Source organism: Calidris pugnax, unplaced genomic scaffold (genome assembly GCF_001431845.1).
Source record: "Calidris pugnax isolate Ruff unplaced genomic scaffold, ASM143184v1 scaffold14, whole genome shotgun sequence".
In the NCBI taxonomy this organism is placed as follows: Eukaryota; Metazoa; Chordata; class Aves; order Charadriiformes; family Scolopacidae; genus Calidris; species Calidris pugnax.
Window position 1 is genome coordinate 5,446,986 of NW_015090793.1, and position 19,386 is coordinate 5,466,371.

The 19,386-nt window shown below is 36.1% G+C and overlaps 1 protein-coding gene across 1 annotated transcript in view; it reads right to left on the bottom strand.

Moving 5' to 3' along the window:
• Nucleotides 1-19,386, bottom strand: part of HTT (huntingtin) — a 79,490-nt gene that overhangs the window by 47,195 nt on the left and 12,909 nt on the right. Inside the window, exons 5-25 of the mRNA XM_014966822.1 lie at nt 19,199-19,278; nt 18,623-18,761; nt 18,234-18,375; nt 16,541-16,719; nt 15,828-16,032; nt 14,931-14,978; nt 11,595-11,675; nt 10,817-11,181; nt 9,046-9,169; nt 8,645-8,763; nt 7,595-7,706; nt 6,807-6,947; nt 5,964-6,122; nt 5,763-5,860; nt 5,238-5,377; nt 4,321-4,384; nt 3,823-3,923; nt 3,100-3,246; nt 1,994-2,114; nt 1,713-1,789; nt 305-456 (exon numbers count right to left, since the gene is read on the bottom strand). Coding sequence (XP_014822308.1) covers nt 305-456; nt 1,713-1,789; nt 1,994-2,114; nt 3,100-3,246; nt 3,823-3,923; nt 4,321-4,384; nt 5,238-5,377; nt 5,763-5,860; nt 5,964-6,122; nt 6,807-6,947; nt 7,595-7,706; nt 8,645-8,763; nt 9,046-9,169; nt 10,817-11,181; nt 11,595-11,675; nt 14,931-14,978; nt 15,828-16,032; nt 16,541-16,719; nt 18,234-18,375; nt 18,623-18,761; nt 19,199-19,278 — 2,794 coding nt within the window. The remainder of the gene's footprint in view (nt 1-304; nt 457-1,712; nt 1,790-1,993; nt 2,115-3,099; nt 3,247-3,822; nt 3,924-4,320; nt 4,385-5,237; nt 5,378-5,762; nt 5,861-5,963; nt 6,123-6,806; nt 6,948-7,594; nt 7,707-8,644; nt 8,764-9,045; nt 9,170-10,816; nt 11,182-11,594; nt 11,676-14,930; nt 14,979-15,827; nt 16,033-16,540; nt 16,720-18,233; nt 18,376-18,622; nt 18,762-19,198; nt 19,279-19,386) is intronic.

The following is a 19,386-nucleotide window of genomic DNA, read 5'->3' on the forward strand; positions in this document are numbered from 1 at the left end:
TATCATTTCTATGCGAGCAGAAATTCAAATAGGGAAAAGTGAGCCTATATTTTTTAAACCCAGCATTAATGTTAATTTCTTTGTACCCAGCCTGTGCTAAGCATACTGCGCATTCCCTCTGGCAATGAGAAGAAATTTGCAACTTGGAAGCAGTATCTTTTCAAATCTCCTGAGTGTAAGAAGTTCCTTCTTTATTTCTTCTGCTCAATTTTGCAAGTATTTTGTTGCGTGCCATCAGAACAGGGCGAGATAAAAGCCTTCTAATGCTAATGGTAAAAATTACAGGACAATTGCTCTGCCCTACCTGCAAGCAAGTTTCCAGTCAAAATCAAAGCATCCTGATGTGCAGAGAGGTCCAGTGGGAACCACGCTGATGAAAGAAGAGACAGGACCATCCCGGCCATTCCAATGGTGCAGTCCTTCTGAGCTTCATCTGAAGGACTTGGCTGGGAAACACTGAAAGTTTAATTTTGGAAAGTCATGACTTTTTTTTCCCCCGCTTGCGGTAAAGTTAAAATCTTAAGAAACCTAACAGCTAAGTAGACTGCTAATCTAAAAAAGTTAGTACTAGAGAGATACGCATTTAACACTTAAGTAGGACTTTAAACATTTGCAGCAAAGACCTGACAATACTTTGTGTTCTTGAAGAGCTGTTACTTTTCTTTTTTAGACAGCAAATATCAAAGCTGCTAGTGACATCTACTGATAAACTGAAGAATTCTGCATTTAACTGACAACCAGTATGGTCCTGAACTATCTCCAGTTAAAGGTCTTGAGCATATAGGCAAGGTAAGGATGGGAGACATAAGCTGTAGTATTGCAATGTAATCAATGTAAAACAGTAAGATATTGTTTTAAAATCACAGGAATGTAATTAAAAAATTGTAATCCATCAAATCATCTAGATTTATGGGTGGACTCTACCCAAGATTGTAATTTACTGTTTCATTCCATGTTTTCCTTTACAATAATTTAAAAATCAAATTTTCCCACCCAGTTCAAGTTTCAAAATGATCAGAGATTACCAAAAGATGTTTGTCAGAGTACTGTGTGAATTACATACACCATTTCAAAGCTGTAAGACCCGCACTAGCTTTCTTTCAGGTAAAGACTTTATGCAACCTCTAAATAAAGGGATTCTTTCAGGATATTTTTTAATTAAAAAACCCCACCATCATTTGGTGGAGTCACTCTGGTCTAATACAACTAGAGCAACTTCAGAAAATAAAGTTTACACTAAGTATAGCTATTACTTTGAGAAAGCTACAGAGGTAGTTACAGTGCCTTCCTTTTTTGAAAAAAAAAAGAATTTCATATGCGAGTATTGTTTACTTTACATAAGACTTAGAAACCCATGAATTAATCCATGTTGAGTTATACATAGTTGGAATGCAGCAATTCCAATAGAAAATTTTCGCAAAATTCTCACTTTATTAACCATATTACTATATTCCTATTACCCAGAATGACACATTTGTATCATTCCACGAAAATAAAATTACAATCCAAATTAGTATGAACATGGGCCAAAAATTTGTGAAGAAGGAAACAGAGGAAAGGGCAAAGGCTATGTCATTACATCACTGATGAGTATGTGCTAAAATAAGCTTAACAGCATATATCTAAACCAGGACTTCTGATACCTAAATAAGTGTACTTCTGTTTCACAAACATGACTTTCAGAGGCTTGAATAACAGATGAGGGAACATACCCACAGTGCCACCCCACGCTCCAGGTGCAGACTGGAAATGTTGTGGAGAGAAGACACAAAGCTTCACAGCAGCCAAACTGAAAAAGTCAACATCTTAATCAGTTTCATCACTGGAAGAGTTAGCAACAACAAAGTACCTTAAGAGTTAGAATGAAATATGTTACTATTGCCACTGCCACAATACCAAAGCTGTAGATACCAATATAGATAGGATACAACTGAAAAGAAAAAGCAAGGAAAAAGAGAGAAAAGTCAACCACTATAGTAATAAGAAAACTCACCGTAAGTGCCCTCGTAGTGGATATTGTCAATGCATGGCAAATTGCTGCAATAACCCTTGAGAGATTGTTTTCCATAGTGACATCTGTTGGACTTTGCAGCATATTGTAACCTCTATATGTTCTGAAATAAAAATATTTATAGCACTAAAACATGTACTTAAAAAAAGAAACACCTCAAAATGACTATGGCTTAAGGTACTATTACATATTTTATAGGGTGCTTGTAAAATACAAAATTGCAAGAACACTCTAAACACCTTATTCTAATATTTTTGCTTCTGTGCTAGCAAAAGCAATTTAGTTTATAAATAAAATGTCTTTGTTAGCAAACAGAAGATCAACTCTCAATACTCGAACTAAGTGCTTCAGAAATCACTGCCAATTTAACATTGAGTCTTTGCTTTTGCTCAAATCCATCTAACATTTTTGCAAGTTCACAAACTTGCAAAATTATTGCTGTAGAAAATTAACTACTTTGTATTTGAAAACACGCAGTGTCCACAAAGTTCTACAGTTTCCATACTACAGTATATAAATCTTGAGTGACATGATCAAGATTATGTACGGAAAAGGTACATTATTAAAAATTTGTAAGACAAGCTGACAGAAGCGAAGAGCCCCCATAAACATATATACAACTCATAATGTCTATAAGACAAGATATCTAAACAGAAGAGTTTAGGGAAGTAGAGTTGGCAGCAAAAATACATAACAAGATCACACTATCAAAATAAGGAGTCAGGACAGGCTTCTGTAACCACAATCATTTACAGGATGTGAAGAGTTATATACCCTGATGAACAATAATGTATACACATGCTTAGCTTGCAAAGCTGCACACACTTGTGCAACTTAATGGACAAATAAGGTGACCTCATGATGAAGAGAAGACAAACTTTATCACGGAACAATGACCCCCTATGTGCAAGCACATCACTAGTAATTCACACACGAGTCTGTTTCTGTGGAGCCTAAAACTACCACGGAAGCTGCTACAGACTGGAAAAAGAATTCATACACACATGGATTTGCAGGATTTAAATACAATTCTAGGCATCGTGAATTGAAATTTGGGTCCACATTTCTTTTAAAGTCACATAACATACCTGGTGATAGTGCTCACTGCAAAGTGAGATGGAGGCTGTGTTTCATGCATTAGTAGTTTCAGGTAGACACTGCTTTGGTCTCTTGCTACTGCCACAACTGGATCAGCCTGTCCTTGATCACAGCTATAAAATAGCTTCGGAACAAGCCTTGATGACAATTATCAAAAAGAAACAGTATTACTCAGAAACTATTTAATACACAATTTAAAGTGCATTTAAAATACAATTCAGAAAGCTGCATACACTAATTAGACATATCAAATTGTAAATAGAAACTGCTACTAGAATGCATATTGTTAAGCTGTATTTGTCTTTATACAACTGCTTTTCATTATAATCAAGGAGCTCAAATCAGGACAAAAGGAACTGCTCTAGACACATGGCAGTTTAAAAAACATCAACTCTTTTATAGAGATACCTACCTATACACACTACAATGACCACTATGCTGGAGATACTAAAGAAATCACTTCAGCACACAGAAAACTAACTTGAGGAAGCTGAAACTGAAAGTGACGCTCAGAATGTAATGCTAATAAAAATTGCTTGATGACTGAGAATTATGCATGCAGGTACCATAAAGTTGCATTTGTCTCCCATTCCTCATTTAAACAAAAATAAAAAAAAAAACCACTATGGGATTATTTTAATTATAGGTACATAGTAACATGTTAATATCTGAGCTCCTTTTCTTTTTTAGAAAATGAAAAAAACAATATATACCTTACTAATGAAGCTGCAGCTACATGTCTCACTCTTGGATCTTCATCTCCAAGCAGGCATATTACAACATCATTAAGCACTCTCTCCTGAAGTTTCAGTAGCTAGAAAATAAGTTAGCACAGTAAAGTTCACTGAACATTTTCATCATTTGACCAGATTGTTAAAGATAATTAACAAGTGAGATTTCATCTGTCATACAAGTCTATAAGACAATCTTTACCTTAACATTGCCAAATATGTTATTTAAATACATGCCAAATTTTTTTTAAAGTTAAATAAAACCAACCCACAACAAAAATTACACACAACCCCCAGAGAACTCAGAGACATTTGAATCTCAGAAGTACCTTTCCAACTGCAACAAGTCTCAAAACATGAGCAAAATTATACAAAACATACAACAATTATCAGTGTTGATAGAATTTAAACATGAAGTGCTGAAATTGCACTGGTACCTTAATGCAGAAACACAATATACTGATTGAGTAATTTACTTACACCAGTATAATGATGAACACCTCTGTGCAAGGTGTAAGTTCTTCCTTCCAAGAAGCTCACTAGGCTGTAGTAAAATAGAATTTACAGTACATTAGTTACCATTAAAGGTTATTTCTTCCTTCAGTGGTCTGAAGGTTCTTTTTGTTTGTTTATTTTTTAAAAACACCACTGCAGGGAAAATGCAAGAAATAAACACACTTCTGTGGCTACCTGTAGAATAGGTAAGCTATTTGCTAAACTACTATCTGGCTAGCGAATAGAAGAACTACTTTTCTTTAGTTAAACATTATTTACACATTGTGATTGTGATTGTATTTTTTTTCCATGCATGTAAAAATCAGACTGTTTTGAAAAGGTGGTAACATACTCCAAATATCACTACTCAGAATGAGCAAAATTTTGTATAACTAAAGGTAACTTGAAGAATTTTCATATAAACACCTTTTGTCTTTCAGCTTAGAAGAATCTGTAGAGAATGAGGGAATGCAAGAAGAGGAAGCAAAGTCATATTCATTTCAGTGTAACACAAACTGAGCAACAGAAGAGGTGAAAATAATGCAGAACAAGTCAGGGACGTTTTCTTTAAAAAAACCCCACACAACTGGACATGAAATCCAAGTTAGTTTCTAGATTATATGGCCTCTCTATGATCTAAATCTGATTTACAGAAGACTTGATAAAACAGACCACCGCACCAGAACCACATATACAATGTTACTAGGATTGGGCTTGGCAGTGAAATCAATTGCAACTTGAGAAAGGAGTTAATACATTCTTTATATGAACGATTGGTCCAAAGCAGTTTTACAAAACTCATTAATGTTTCACAAGAAACCGCTCCATTTTGGTTTCAGTTTCCTATACATAGTATCTTTGCAGTGCAGCTCCAATACCCATGGAAAAATATAAACACTTACCGAAAATCTACTTCTGCAAGTGTTTCCAGAAGCTCCGTCCTTACAAGCCAATATGAGCTATTCTTTAGCGTAAGGAGGTCAACAATTAATTGTAAACCCAGCTCACTGTAACTGCTACTACATAAACTCATGATGCAATGCTAAGAAGAAAAAACATAAGAAACAAAAAACTTTCAGTGATATTACAGAAGAGATTCTCTGAATCAAAGTATTTAAGTTACCATAAAAATTTGCTCTATTTTCAGTTTGTTGGGTAATGTAACATTACATTTCATACCAGTACATTTAGGACCAGAAATACTGTGATCAGATTACATTGTTACACAATCTAATCAACATAATTATTTTCCAGCTGTTTGTTTCTCCATTTCTGTGCCTGAATCCATGTTTTCTACAATAAAATTCCTGGGGAAGACGTATTTGGTTTTGCTGCATGTTTATACACCTGAGCATGACAGGATCCTAGTCAACGAATAATGACTCTGTGATCTGTGGTGGTGCAAATAAATCAGCACTTCTGCTTACCCTCACAGCTGTACAAGCCAGTTTGCATGTAACAGAGGACTCATCTTTCAGTGTTTTCTGTAGCAGAGGTATGCAGTCTACCAAGGAGAAGAGATTTCCTAACAAAGAAATAATTTAGAGCAATGAAGCAAAAGAAAATTTTGGCCACAGTAAAAAAAAAAAAAAAAAAAAAAGACAGACACCCTTAAAATAAATTGTTACCTGTTGAGCTTCTGACATTTATTAGCCATTTTTCCACATCAAAGCGGGATTTAGTGAGAATGGAGTTGACAATTGTTCCACACAGAATGGCAGTAGCTCCTCTAATCTGGGGATCTCCATGGTCAATGTAGTTCAGAATATCTGATACATACTGCTCCTCTAAGAAAATAAGTTACAACTACTTTATTTTAAAAATACTAGTCTTAGACCTAACTGATCCCTAAAAGTGTTGCAGCAGAGGTACCAATTATTGTGCAACCAATGTCAGCATATTCACAATACAATAGTTAAACATGCAAGGGATCTCTGAAAGGTAATCTACAGAACATTCACACCATCTAGAGCAACAATCACATGAAACCCCTAGTGATTTATTTCAATTGTACACAAATTGCTCTGCAGAAATCTAAGAGCAGCTTTGGTCAACACTCCACCTTTGCCACTATCAGTATCAAGCCAGTTCAATACTCCAGGTGCCTGATGATCATATTGTAGCATTCATAAAAATGAACCTAGTGGCTTAGAAACCATACATAAGATGGCCTGAAATAAACTAGAAGAAACAATTTAAAAGATGGATAAACCACCTTTTTATAGAAGTCGTACTGACAAGTTGAAGCTGTTTTAGAAGCTGTACAAGCTCATCCACTGAAACTTAACTCTTACTACCAAAAATCCCCTATCTCATGATATGTCATATCAGCATGGACAGCACATTCATTCCAATTGGTGCAATATTAGTTTGCAAATACTAAACTGGGTTTAGAATTTTCCGTATAGAAGCTGCCTCACTATTTGAAAACAAAAAGACAACTAAAATGGAATATGTGAACTGCAACATACCATACTCTTCTCCCATTGCTTCAAGGGGTGTTTTGTACAGTTTGCTGAAGAAAGACTCAGGGTGAAGTGCAACAGCTGCTCCAACACAACTTACTGCCAGGGCTTTTACACTGACTCTCACATCTCTATCAGGAACTAAAGCTGCAGAGCACAAAAGAAAAAAAAAAGAAAAAGGAGAAGGGGGAAGGTTAATAAAAGCTTCCTAAATTGTTAAATAATATGTCTGTGCGATATAAATAGCATAGCCTGGACAAAAAATATGAATGCAGAGCAAGTAGTTCCAGTTTAACAGAGGCAGCAGTTATATATGGCTTTTTTTCCACCACCCCCCCCAAAAAAATAAATAAAAACAACAATCCAATGGCAACTCAGAAAATTTTTTCCTTAGCTTTTGCTTACAGTAGTCAAACTGGGCACCCAACACTCATAAAAATAAATACAAATATTAGATTGTCTTTACAGCTTCATACAATCTATAAACCATGTCCCCACAGGTTTTCTCAAAAGAATTTACAAATTGCAAACATTATTTAAGGGTTAAGTTACCATAACACTTTTTCAGATGCCCAATGGTTCAAAACGGTGTTAACTGTAAAATGGCATAAGTTTAAGTGTCTGTAGGTTGTTCTGTACTCTGGTCTGATTATTTAAATCGGGACTGTCACAGAAAAACCTCACCTCCAAAATCTCCAATAAAGTGAGATTAAAAACCAGAATAAACTGTTCCCATTTCCAACTCTGTACAGTGAAAGACACAATGAACCAATGACTGTTGAACAGAAACTTACCTCCTTTTTCCCCAGTAAGTAGAAAAGAGGCTGACAGAAGTCTAACGCAGTGCACTAAAGGAGCAGAATTTCCATCGGTATAGTGACCTATGTCTCCCTTTACCCTAGAGGGCTATTGAAGGCAAAACACAATTTTTATATAGATAAAAATTTGTCTTCAAATTAAAACATTAAGCACAGCAAGATTTAGAAATACTGCACATCCCCAAATGTATAAAGGTTTTAACACAAAATGTGTTTAATACATATTACAAAAAAAAGGCCTTAAAATGTAATGTTTTCAGGAAGTTTGTAGCCAATAACAGAATTGGTTTAATTTTATCACAGAAACAATTATTCTATAGATTTTATGAATTACCCAGACTTGTTCTTTGGATCTGAAGCAGTCTGATAAAATGATGAACTGCTTTTGGTCACCAAGCAATGATCTTCACAAACTTTACTTGAGAAGCAATTGATACCCAAGTTCTTTCCAGAGAAGGCTGACAACCTTCTGTAGTTTCACAGTTAGAGTTCCCCAGTAGCCCAAGCTGATCTGCCTGCCACAAGCCAAACTCATTTTGCCCCAGCTCAGAACAAGGCCCAAAGCTAAAGTCAGAAAACCATAAGAGGAAAACAGTAATCTATGGTTAGAATGGCATGAGCCTCACCACAGAAAGGGAGGCTCAAAGAGTAAAATGTAATAACTAGAGGAGATCATAGAGTTACCTACACAGCTACCAACCAGCACAAAAATATTTCAGTATAAAGTATCAGTGTACCCTACAGTGTATAGACAAAAGGGATTTGTATTCTCAGCAGTTTGTGTTCTATTATGATTTTGCCGGTGATTGCATTAAAGGTATCAACACTTGCATATTCATCTTGTGTGAAATGAAATTCAGGCTATAAGTCAGATTGACTACTGAACCTTAGTTATTTTGACCCATAACAAAGTACATCACATATACAGGGTACCCACGTTTACCACTAATTTATAACTGTAATTTTATTTTTTTAAAAACTTAGTTGTTTTGAACTTTAAACCAGACCACTGTGACTAATTCTCACCTTGTTTTCATGATCACCAGGATCTGCTGCATCTTCTTTTGATGGAAATCTATCTACGCTGCTATCAGAAGGCTGCCTACTATGGCTCATGGTTTTCAACAGGTGAGGCTGTTGAAGAGCTTGAGAAAAAAGCAATTCATGAAATAACATTTCAGATGCAAATTAAAAGCACTTTAACATAATTATACAAACATGAAAAATAAATTAGCAGTGATCAAAACAAGTGATTCATTAGAAGCGTTGAAATATATTCCTTATTTTACATTCAATCTAGTTATTTGTTTTCCATATCCATTACGCGAGTCTTCAGTCTCTTGGAGGTTAGACACCAGATGCAACTGGTGATACCTGCCTTAAAGGTGTCACCAGTTCTGTTCCCCCCATCCCATTTATCAACATACCAATAGAAGAATTTCTGAAAGACTCGGATGAATCATCTTGGAGAATATTTGCAGCCTCATCTTCCTCATCCTGCAGCTGCCCAATTTGCATTCCAGAATACTGTCCTTCGGCACCCTCCAAAACCTACAGAGTGCAAGGGCAGGACTTAGAAAAACTTAGCTTAACACACAGTACTAGATCTCAAACATGCAGTGTTAGTAACATAGAAATAATTGAAAGCAAATATGAGCCCGATAAATATTAGTGTACAGCTGCGTGCAGGCCCTAAAGCAGTTCCCCTCCTCCTCCAGCATTTGGTTAATTAGAGGCCATAGTTACATCTGACCATCTCCCACCTGAGCCATGAACTTGGACATTAACAGTAAGAAAGTCGAACGCTTGGTGCATTGCTTCCCCTGCAACTCTCCTTGCTCACTGAACCAGAGACTACTAAAATGGGCATTTCTAGAAGAGAGTTTGACCCTTGGTACCAATGCAATATATAGGCAGTAGGTATATGGAAAAATAACCATATGAGACAAAAAAAATGATAATTTTAATGAAAGACAGTAAAAGACATTTCATTGTAAGTTTATCAGAAGACACGAGAGACATCTTCAGTTACTCCCTGATTTTGTAAGCACCTGGAAATTGTTCATTAAAAAGCCTGTGTGTAGGTAAGTGGGACGATCCATTTTCAGTTCGGAAAAAATAATTTTACTTGTAATACTGCTTGCAAACAGTATGCAAACTGACATATGCAACAGTTTGATAAGAATTTGCAAGAAATGCATCTTGTCAATAAAGACAACTTGTCAAATGCCTGCTCCCTTTGGGCTCTACACAGCCTCTGTTTACTTCAGAGACAGTGCTATTATCATCACTTCTTTGGTTCTTGAATCCTCACACTTGCAGGAGTATTTGCTTATCATAATTGTATATTAAGCATTTTTTATAGTGGTAAGAGACCATTACTCTTCCTAAATTATTATCAGAAGACACAAGTCAAAAGTTTGATAATGTTTGGAAAAAAAAAATTTAAAAATCTCAAAACCAAACTTAAGATATTCTAAGTTTTCCCCTTTTTGCATTTTCTGCTCTTGCCCCCAGGAATTATGCATTTGCTGTTTTTATTACAGCCTCACAATACACTTGTCTAAGAGAGACAAATGTCTTAAAATAGGTATATTGTATGCACATTTCAGGTGTCTATTAGATATGTAACTGCTACATTAGTAAATCATGCAGTATGTGCAGAGTATAGGATAAATCCTTAAGATGGAATCAAAAGGAAAAAATGACTTGCATTGCCAAGTGAAAAAGCACAGGCAGAAAACAATGTGAAGCATTAGGTTTCAAAAGTACTCCTCTATCATTCCAAATAGACTGTTCACCCTTTAACACTTCCATTAGTCCTCCTGCATCAAAACAATTAAAATATCTACACAGAATGAAGGATATGCAAAGAGGATATATTTATGTCAAGCCTTTGATATCGACATTCTTCCAGTGAGTGACAATCTGCTAATGCCTTCATATAACCCACCCAGTGAACACACTGATTACGGCTCTGTAGTTTTTAATTACTGCTGAAGTGAAAGTGTTAAAAGGAGGTCAAGCTCTCCAATAGAGGTGCGAACTGCTGACCTTCCCATTGTTACTAGCTGAGGATGGAAAAGTAGAAGTCGAGTAAGTAGATGAATCCAAGTCTGGGCCCTCCATGGAAGAGCTCTGAGATATGTCGGCCCCCTCAGTAGAAGGGGATCCCCCCTCTGCCCGTTGCACACTTACAATTTCAGAACTGTCCGAAGGGGTTACAGCAGAGTCTGGACCTTCTGTAGTAGTTTGCGAGCTATCACTAATTGGTGAGGAAGCCTGTGTACCATCATTCAAGTCCATAGTGGCATCTGACTGGACAGCACTGATCTGGCTGGAGCTTTGACTCAGCACATCATCTTCTTCCCCTTGGGTAGCTGTACTGGTCAAATCACAGCTTGTCAGGTCTACAGAGTCTGACTGCAATGTATGTTGAGAACGCGGCTGCTCAGTAATGATATCATGTCCGGTAGAATCAGCAGCTGAACTCCCTACTGACCCAGTTGTTGATACACCTGATGAAGAAGCCAGTTCACTGGTTATCTCACCCTTCATAGAAGCTGCAAAACACAGACATTTAACAGTTAATCAAGTGTTTAAACTTGTCTTTCACTCTTGATAAGGCCACCATATACCATATAGTAAACTAGGCTAAGGAAAGCACATAAGTGAACTTTTAAGCTACAGGTAGTGAAATAAGCATCTTAAGATGCCGTGCCATCTATACCAGGAGCTCCATCTGACAGTCTATCAGTTAAAAAAAAAATTCAGGTCAACTTCCTTAAGTATAAGTTTTATACCCATATTTATATTTATGGTTTCAGTTAGCATGGTAGCACGTCTTTTGAGTGTCCATCCACTTCCTAGTCACCATAACACATCACTTTCATATTTGACATAGAGCAATAAAAGAATGGATTTGTAATGTGTAGTAACACAGGTTGATTGCACTGCTAAAGGGAAAGCCAGCTACCTGCAAATGACGCAGAACTGACATCTGATCGGGTTTCAGAATCATCCTCCAAACCTTCTTCTTCACCAAGAAGTATTTTACCTGAGAAGTGATACAAGAAAAACCTTTACAGTTTTCCAAAATTACAGTCAACTTGAAGTGCTGAACAGCTGAAGTCAGTTAGATGTGAAATCTATTTTTAAAAAGTTTTTTTCAAAGCTATGACAGGCAACAGATGGAAAAAGAGAGAGGAATGAAGAAAGTGATCTCACCAGTCCCTCGCTATCTGATCAGGAGAAAAACAGACAGCAGTGACAAGGAAAAACACAGTTAGGTAATTTTCTTTAACAGTGTAACCATTCAGGAAACTATCTAGGACCCTATTCCTTCTAGTTTATTTTTGTGGACCGTGTTTAAGATCCCACTAATTTTGTCAAGTATGTGCTATTACAAAGGCATCTGGATGTCTGCCTGCAACTCAGAAGGACATTAAAGCACCACAAGTAATAGAATAAGTGACGTCTCCCTCCTTAAGGCCATGGAAATTATCAAAGTCTACTTGCAGTTTGGGGCTGGGAACTCCAAAGATAGCAGAATGGGAAACACCCAAGGGGAAGAGCAGCACAGACTAGAAGCACAAGATGACGTAAGTGGAACAGGGTGATGAATCATTGATAACAGCCATTAAAATCCAGGGGCTACTGAGGCAAAAATCTTCAGAGATGCTTTTGCCATAGGAAAAACAAGAATTCCTTACAACCTAACACAATCACCATAGAGTTCTCTTACTCACAGAGTAATGTCTATTTTAAATAGAGGCAGCAGAAAGCGAAAGATACCTGCAGATGCACACACTGCCCAAGGACTAAACTGCACTGAAAAGTCTGTAAATGGGACAAGACACAGAGTGCAGATGGAGCTCTGAGCCCACCCTCATGGATGTTGCAAGACACTTGCCGAGACAGAGGGATTCATGATAACTGCTTTGACACAAGCCTGTTTTGCCACTTAGAATAAGCTTCATTGGCAGTCTTAAGATTCACCATGCAAGATACCAATGTGGTGATAACTCTAGGTGAATTCTTTTGCATCTGATTAAGTTAGCAGGGGGTATAAATTAACATGGAATTAACATTCAAGCATTAACAAACTTTTGCATTAATTTCTCTATCACAGCTAATTTCATACATAGCAGTAACACTGCAGAATAATTGTCTTCCCCCAAAAAGTACGCTTTATGCTATTAAAGCTGTAAGTTAGGCAGAAAAGTAACCATGACATCACCATGTATGGTCTATGTAAAATAACTGGAAATGAGAACTACACACTCCGCCAAAAGAATGAGTAAAATCCTGCTAAGAGCTCCCAACAAAAAGCATGAAAGATAGTAAATTCTTCTCTATTCTTTTTCACATTTACATCCATTTCACTGACACAAACCAGGATATTCTGCTTTCCACAGCTGATCACCTTTAAAAGTGAAGGAAGAAGGACACTGAAAAACACTTGTTAGGCACATTAGGCTTTGTATGTTTAAATGAGTATATAAAACACGCTGTAGCACAGTTTTCCACTATTTGGAAAAAAAAAATAAATCAGTTAAGATGTAGAACATAAGTCTTTAATTTCAAAATTCGTTTTTAGCCTTTTTAGCAAATAATTTTTTGAAGCTGAAACAAACAAACCAACATAGGCCAGCTACTCAAGACTAAAGTTGGTCTGAAGCACTAAGACCTAAAATACATAGAACATCTGAGATCTGAGGTTAGGGTCACAGGTTTCTGTAGACCACCCTTACTTTACATCCCTACACATGAAGGAGTGTTGCAGATAAAGAAGTTTCACCCATGGCCAACAGCAGAAGCCTACTACTTATATGGCAGTAGACTGCAAAACAACTTCAAGTAGGAACTGGGAATAGGCTTGATTTTTCCCTCCTTTCTACAACGGAGAGCAGCCGGAAATGAACAATTAACAATTTAAAATTAAACCTGTACAAAACAAAATCATGAACAGATTTCTTCAAATTCATTTATGCCATTTTTTTAGATAAAATCTTTATACCATGATCTTGAAAGAGAATAGAAGCTGATGACTCATACATGTTTTCCCACTGAGTGAAGGAAAGGTTAGTGTTTTAACAAGTACTTTAATTGAATTTACACTATTATTAATACTTCAAAGTTACAAGGCAGATAACTAACAATTCAAAGTATTAAAATGATGATTTACCGTTTTTCATTTAAAAGTGTTATTCTGATTTATTGCATTCTGTCTCACTTTTGGATGCTGCAGTAATATCTACTTTCAGAAAACCTTTCTTCCACTCTGTTGTTTCTAAACTAGAAATTATCACTGCATCCATAAGCACTATTTCATTCAGCTCCACCCAATATTTCACATTTAGGTATATTTTAAAGGTATATCCTTTAAGCATTGTGAGATTCCTTGGACAAAAAAAATGGGAGGACATTTGGAAAAAGCGTAAGCTAGTTGGTATAGCGGTCCTTAAAGTTTGTATAATTTTAGTCTATTTTCCCTTGAAGTTTTTCATTTCAGTATCGCACATCTCTGCTTACTATGCTTGCACTGACTGCACTACACTCACACATAGTTCCACTGTAGTTGCAATATTTTGCTCACCTAAACCAGGCCATTAAATTGTTACACAGTTGTACCTACAATGATTCTAGTACTGATACAACCAGTGTTAAAAGTGTAGACGTGTAACTAGATATGAAGTATTTTCATGCACAAACTGGGAAAAGAATACTTCAGAGCAAATTTTATTACTCAAAATCCTGCTAAGTGAATTACCTATTGAAGAAAGAAATGAAAATATACACAGTAAGACAGTAAACAAATAGCATTAATCATCAAGAACAGAAAAAGAAATTCCAAAGTATCATATCAAAGCATGCAAACATACACATGCATTAGTGAAACACAGATTAAAAAAAAACAGGCCTAACAAAACCAGGAAGGTTAACTATTTTATGAGTTACATTAAAGGTTAAGTATTACCATCAAAAGGAAAAATGCCCTGTTGAGAGAGACTATTTTTAGATGTGCTCTTTAAAAAATGAAAATAGTATCAATATTCATGACTATAATTTTACCAGTGAACTACAAAAAAAGGAAGATTATACTCCTTTGAATAATTTTAGAATATGTTGATTGCAATATCGGAAATTGCATCAGAATTGTTGTAAAATTTGCAGTGATTAAGCTCAGCTGATAACACAAAGGCAATTGTGAATGAAGACCGAAGTTTAGCAAGACAATGAAGTGGGGAGGGGGAAGAAAAAAAAATTCAGAAAGAAATGCAATTAAAGATTTGTTTTTGAAAATAATCACCTTTATGCTTTCTTGCAAGAACAGGGCTGCATGAAGACCCCCCTCCAGCTGCAAATCACAGAAAGTAACACATCAGGGCAAAGACAGAGCTGCTGAAATAATGAAGGAATTCTAATAGCCACAAATTGGAAGATAAAAAAAGCCCAAAGCCAGGAAAAAATAGCAATCTTGTTGCTTTTGAAGCACAAGTTTTTTGGATCATTTGCCATGAAGTGACTTTTTATTTTTGTATGTCACTTGTGTAAAGTTTGCTTTTAAAAAAAATATGCTCTAAACTTCACTGCTATGATCGCTTCTGGCTAATGAATTACCTTCTAATAGCAGCAATATTAGAATGATCTGTTAGTTCCATACAGAAGTCCTTACGGAAATCAGATTTATTCTTTTGAAACAGGTAGGTAGCAGTTAGGAGACAATTTTAAGAACATGCATTTCACGGACAAGAACACTATTAGCTGATTTTAAAAGTTATAGATAAACTTAAGTCATGCTTTATTTCATGCTGGTTTTGGTATTCAGCAAGGACCCATCAGTTAATATAAATTCTGATTAGATCAGCTTTTTATGAATCACAGTTGTCAGATGCTTGGCGAGAAGAACATTAATTTTGTGGGGAAAAAAGTCTGTCACCACAGTTAACTTGCTCTGTGTAACCAAAAAAAACCCATCAACATAAACTGTACAAAAAAAATACTTTTGAGTTTTCATTACCCAATAAATGTATACCCACCGAAAGAAAGGAGGGAAAAAACCCTTTACTGTACCTGAGAAAGAGGTAAGTCATGCATATTTTATATAGTTCATTTTATCCTTCATATTTTTGGGCTAACACTGAGAAATAGAGCTAGTGATGTACGTTCATCTCCTTTTACTTGAATTACCAAAAATATAGCTTACCTATAAGTTCCACTATGCTCCCACTGCGGTTCCTGCTGGCAGATTCATCTTTGGATACACTGACCTGTGCAATGCCCCCTGACGCGGTCAGGGCATGGAGAAGTTCAGGTGGCGGCGTTCTGAAGAGCTGCTGTAATAACTCTAAAGCTCCAGTCACAACATTATGGTCCTGATGCTGGGTGTAATGCAGAGTCAATTCATAAACCTAAACCCCAACAAAATACTGGAATAAGTCTCTATGAAGATGCAACATACCACAATTCTTCTCACATAACACATTAAACTTCAGTAATGCTTTAAAAACGACTGACGTTTGTTGTATCTAATCTTCACCACACTCTTCCAAGGGGAAAATGTCGATTCACTGTAGCCATTCAACTGCTCTTTAAGTAGAATTCTGTTTTTTATGCTTATTGTTATAGGAGGAGGAATCACATCAAAGAACACCTGAATGATTAAGAAGTTCTTTAGCCCCTTTGGGAACATCTCACAAGTACCGATAATGCATTTTTCTGGGATTTCTGGTTATTAACATTATTCAGCAATAATTCCAGTCACTGGACCAACTATCATTTACCAAAATGAACAGGAATTTGAGAAAAGAATTCAGAATGTTCAACATCAAACCACTCCTGTATAACACTATATGCAACATTTATTTCTTTACCTTCCAATTAGTACTTCCCAGGTTAGGGTTATTATTTATATTTTACCTGTATAAGTTGTTCTGGTGAAGGTGAAATCTCTGTTTCTTTTCTTGTTACTCCAAAACTGCCTTTCAGGCTGGTATCCTTTACTTGTTGTTGCAATAAAGGTATGAGATACCTTAGTGTAAGTAAAACACCCAGAATTAAAAGAGTAGGATGATCATCTTCTACAGGAACCAGCAAGCCTAGGTGTAGAAAAGAAGTACCCAAATCCATTATTGGCAGTGGTTAGTTTCAACACAAATGTTATTTCACATAGTCCACATAATAACTTCTTTAAAAAAAAAACAAACAAAAAAACCCCAACCCTAGCAGCAACTTAAGAATACTTTCTAAATGTAGAAACATTTGAAAATATGCACTATTTAATATTCCTGCCAATGATTTAAGCTATGTGGGAGAATGGTCAGAGGACTCTTCTTACCTTCCCTGTTCCCTACTTCTTTTCGCTTAATAAAAAGACAGAAAAATTTCTTTTCTGTAATACCTGATGCCTTCACCAAGTGATCTAGACTCACTTGCTCCCCTCACCTGTCTCCTCTCTCCACTTGGTAGTTTAATTAAGGTCAAACATAATTCCTTTATATACACACTTGCTACTATCCTAATGAATGACATTTACACTCCCTCAAGTATTGTGAGCCTTGTCCCATATACCTACCTGCTAATCACAGAGTCAAACCCAAAATATATTAAGAACAAATATAAGTTATGCAAGAAAACACAATGTTCAAAGCGGGGAAAAAAAAGAAAACAACCAAAAAAACCCATCAGAATCAATTCACGGAGTTCCTATAAGTGCTTCTCTCTGCATTCATTGCCAGTACCATTGCCAGGACGTTATAAAACATCACCTTTGAGACAGGAAAGAACAATGTGTGCTCAAAAGCGCATCATTTTCAAGTCACACAGTGTGACAAAAGTCGTTACATGGCATTTGAATTTTTCACCCATTCTTAAAGGAAGCAAGGCCAACAGGATAATGCTTTATGTATCCGCTGGTCTTCCTGACCTCTCCTTTTTGCAATATAGCCTACATAGTAAAGAACCCCTTGTCAATAACAAAACTGAGGCAAAAATTTCCAGTACAATCCAGACAGATGTCTCATGAGCTGCAAAATACCCCAAAGACCATGCAGACTTCCCAGATGAAGAAATATGGAAGCAATACCTCATGCAAAGAGTTGTGCTTTCCAATAAAATGAAAAAAAAAAAAATTAAAAATAATTTCTGGTCTAAATTCAGTTTTTAACAAAGAATCTACATGGTACTTGTTCTAAAAAGAAGTTAGAGGGCATGTGTTCTTGACCCAGAGAATAGCAGCCATATCCTGCACCTCAGACCTGCTGCATTAACAACCAAACTGCTGAGTAATTCAAGCCTTCACAGATTCCTGAGCAAGTTCTTCCAGAACCCCTCTAGACCTCCTAATTTTCCAACAGGCTTGTTGTTAGCTGTGGCTGTTTCTTTGCAACATTACTGAATTAGCATTGCAGTACACAGACACACAAATAAGTTAGTCATATCTTCATCTAACGATACAAAATAGAGAAAGCATTAGCAGCGTAACTGGTAATCTAAGTATCTTTGCTTTGCTTGAAAACCTCACACATTAAAATTATCTTACATGGCAAAAAAAAATAATAATCATGGTACTTATACCTGAGGCAAATTTAATTAATTTTCCCCTGAATCTTACCTAAAAGTACATTCAATAACCAGGCATAAAAATACTGCATTCTTCGGGAATGTTGACAGATGCTTACTGCTGATCCTGCTGCTGTTCGACGGATAGTAGGGGAACTGGATTTAAGATTAGCTATGAAAGCCTTCAACAAAACCTAAAAACAAAGATATCTTACTTAAATTTTTATGACAAAGAAAAGGAGACACAAGTGAATTAAAAGTCAGCAAACGTATTTTTTATTCATTCAAAGCATTACTTAATGTACATTTAGCAAGGGCAACTTTGCCTTAATTCAGACATGCAGCTGTAACACTGCTTTCTGTAACATCTGCTCGATAACGCTGATAGCTTATTATGCTTTGAGATAAAACAGGGAGCACTAATAGGTTAAAGAAAGATACCTTAATCTCATTGTCATTTGCAAAATTGCCAAACGCTGCCATGATTTTTGGTATTGCTGCAGCCAGGGTCTCTTGTACCGATTCTTCGGGTCTCTTACTGATTCGTGTTAGACAGGGCAAAAGGTTCACTAAGTACGGCCTAAGCACGGCAAATGGAGAAAAAACAATTTGAAATGAGAACAGCTTCACCCATCTAAACATTTTTAATTCATACTCCAATTCTGTGGTATAACTAAATAATAAAAAATGTACCTGTTAGCTACAAAGAATGTAGGAAAAAAAAAGACAATTTGCAGACATTAAGATGGAACTAAAGAGAATACATGTTAAAAAAAAAAAAAAAGAAATTGTCTTCACAAGTTTCCCCAGCCCACTCCCCAGAGTCATGCAAAGCACAGACTAAGATTCCTCTAAAAGAAAACCAGCTAATCAAATAAAGCTACTTCAGAGGGAATAACGTGATAAGAATTCTTCCACCTCCCAATTATACATTTAATATTGAGAACAGTAACATTTTGTTAACGTCTGTATTTTCTTAGATGTTCTTTGGAAAGTTCATTACTAGGATGCATTTACCTGCACTTTTGAGGCCGAACTAAATGGGCAAGCTCAGCAAATCTCCACAGTGCAGCACGTAGACTTCTGGAAGCACCATTCTATAAAGAGTATATAATCATTACATTTCATCAAAACCATTTCCTAAAGAATACCTATAATATACAATAGTATGTAGTTTTATACATTTTACTTAAACATATAAAAAC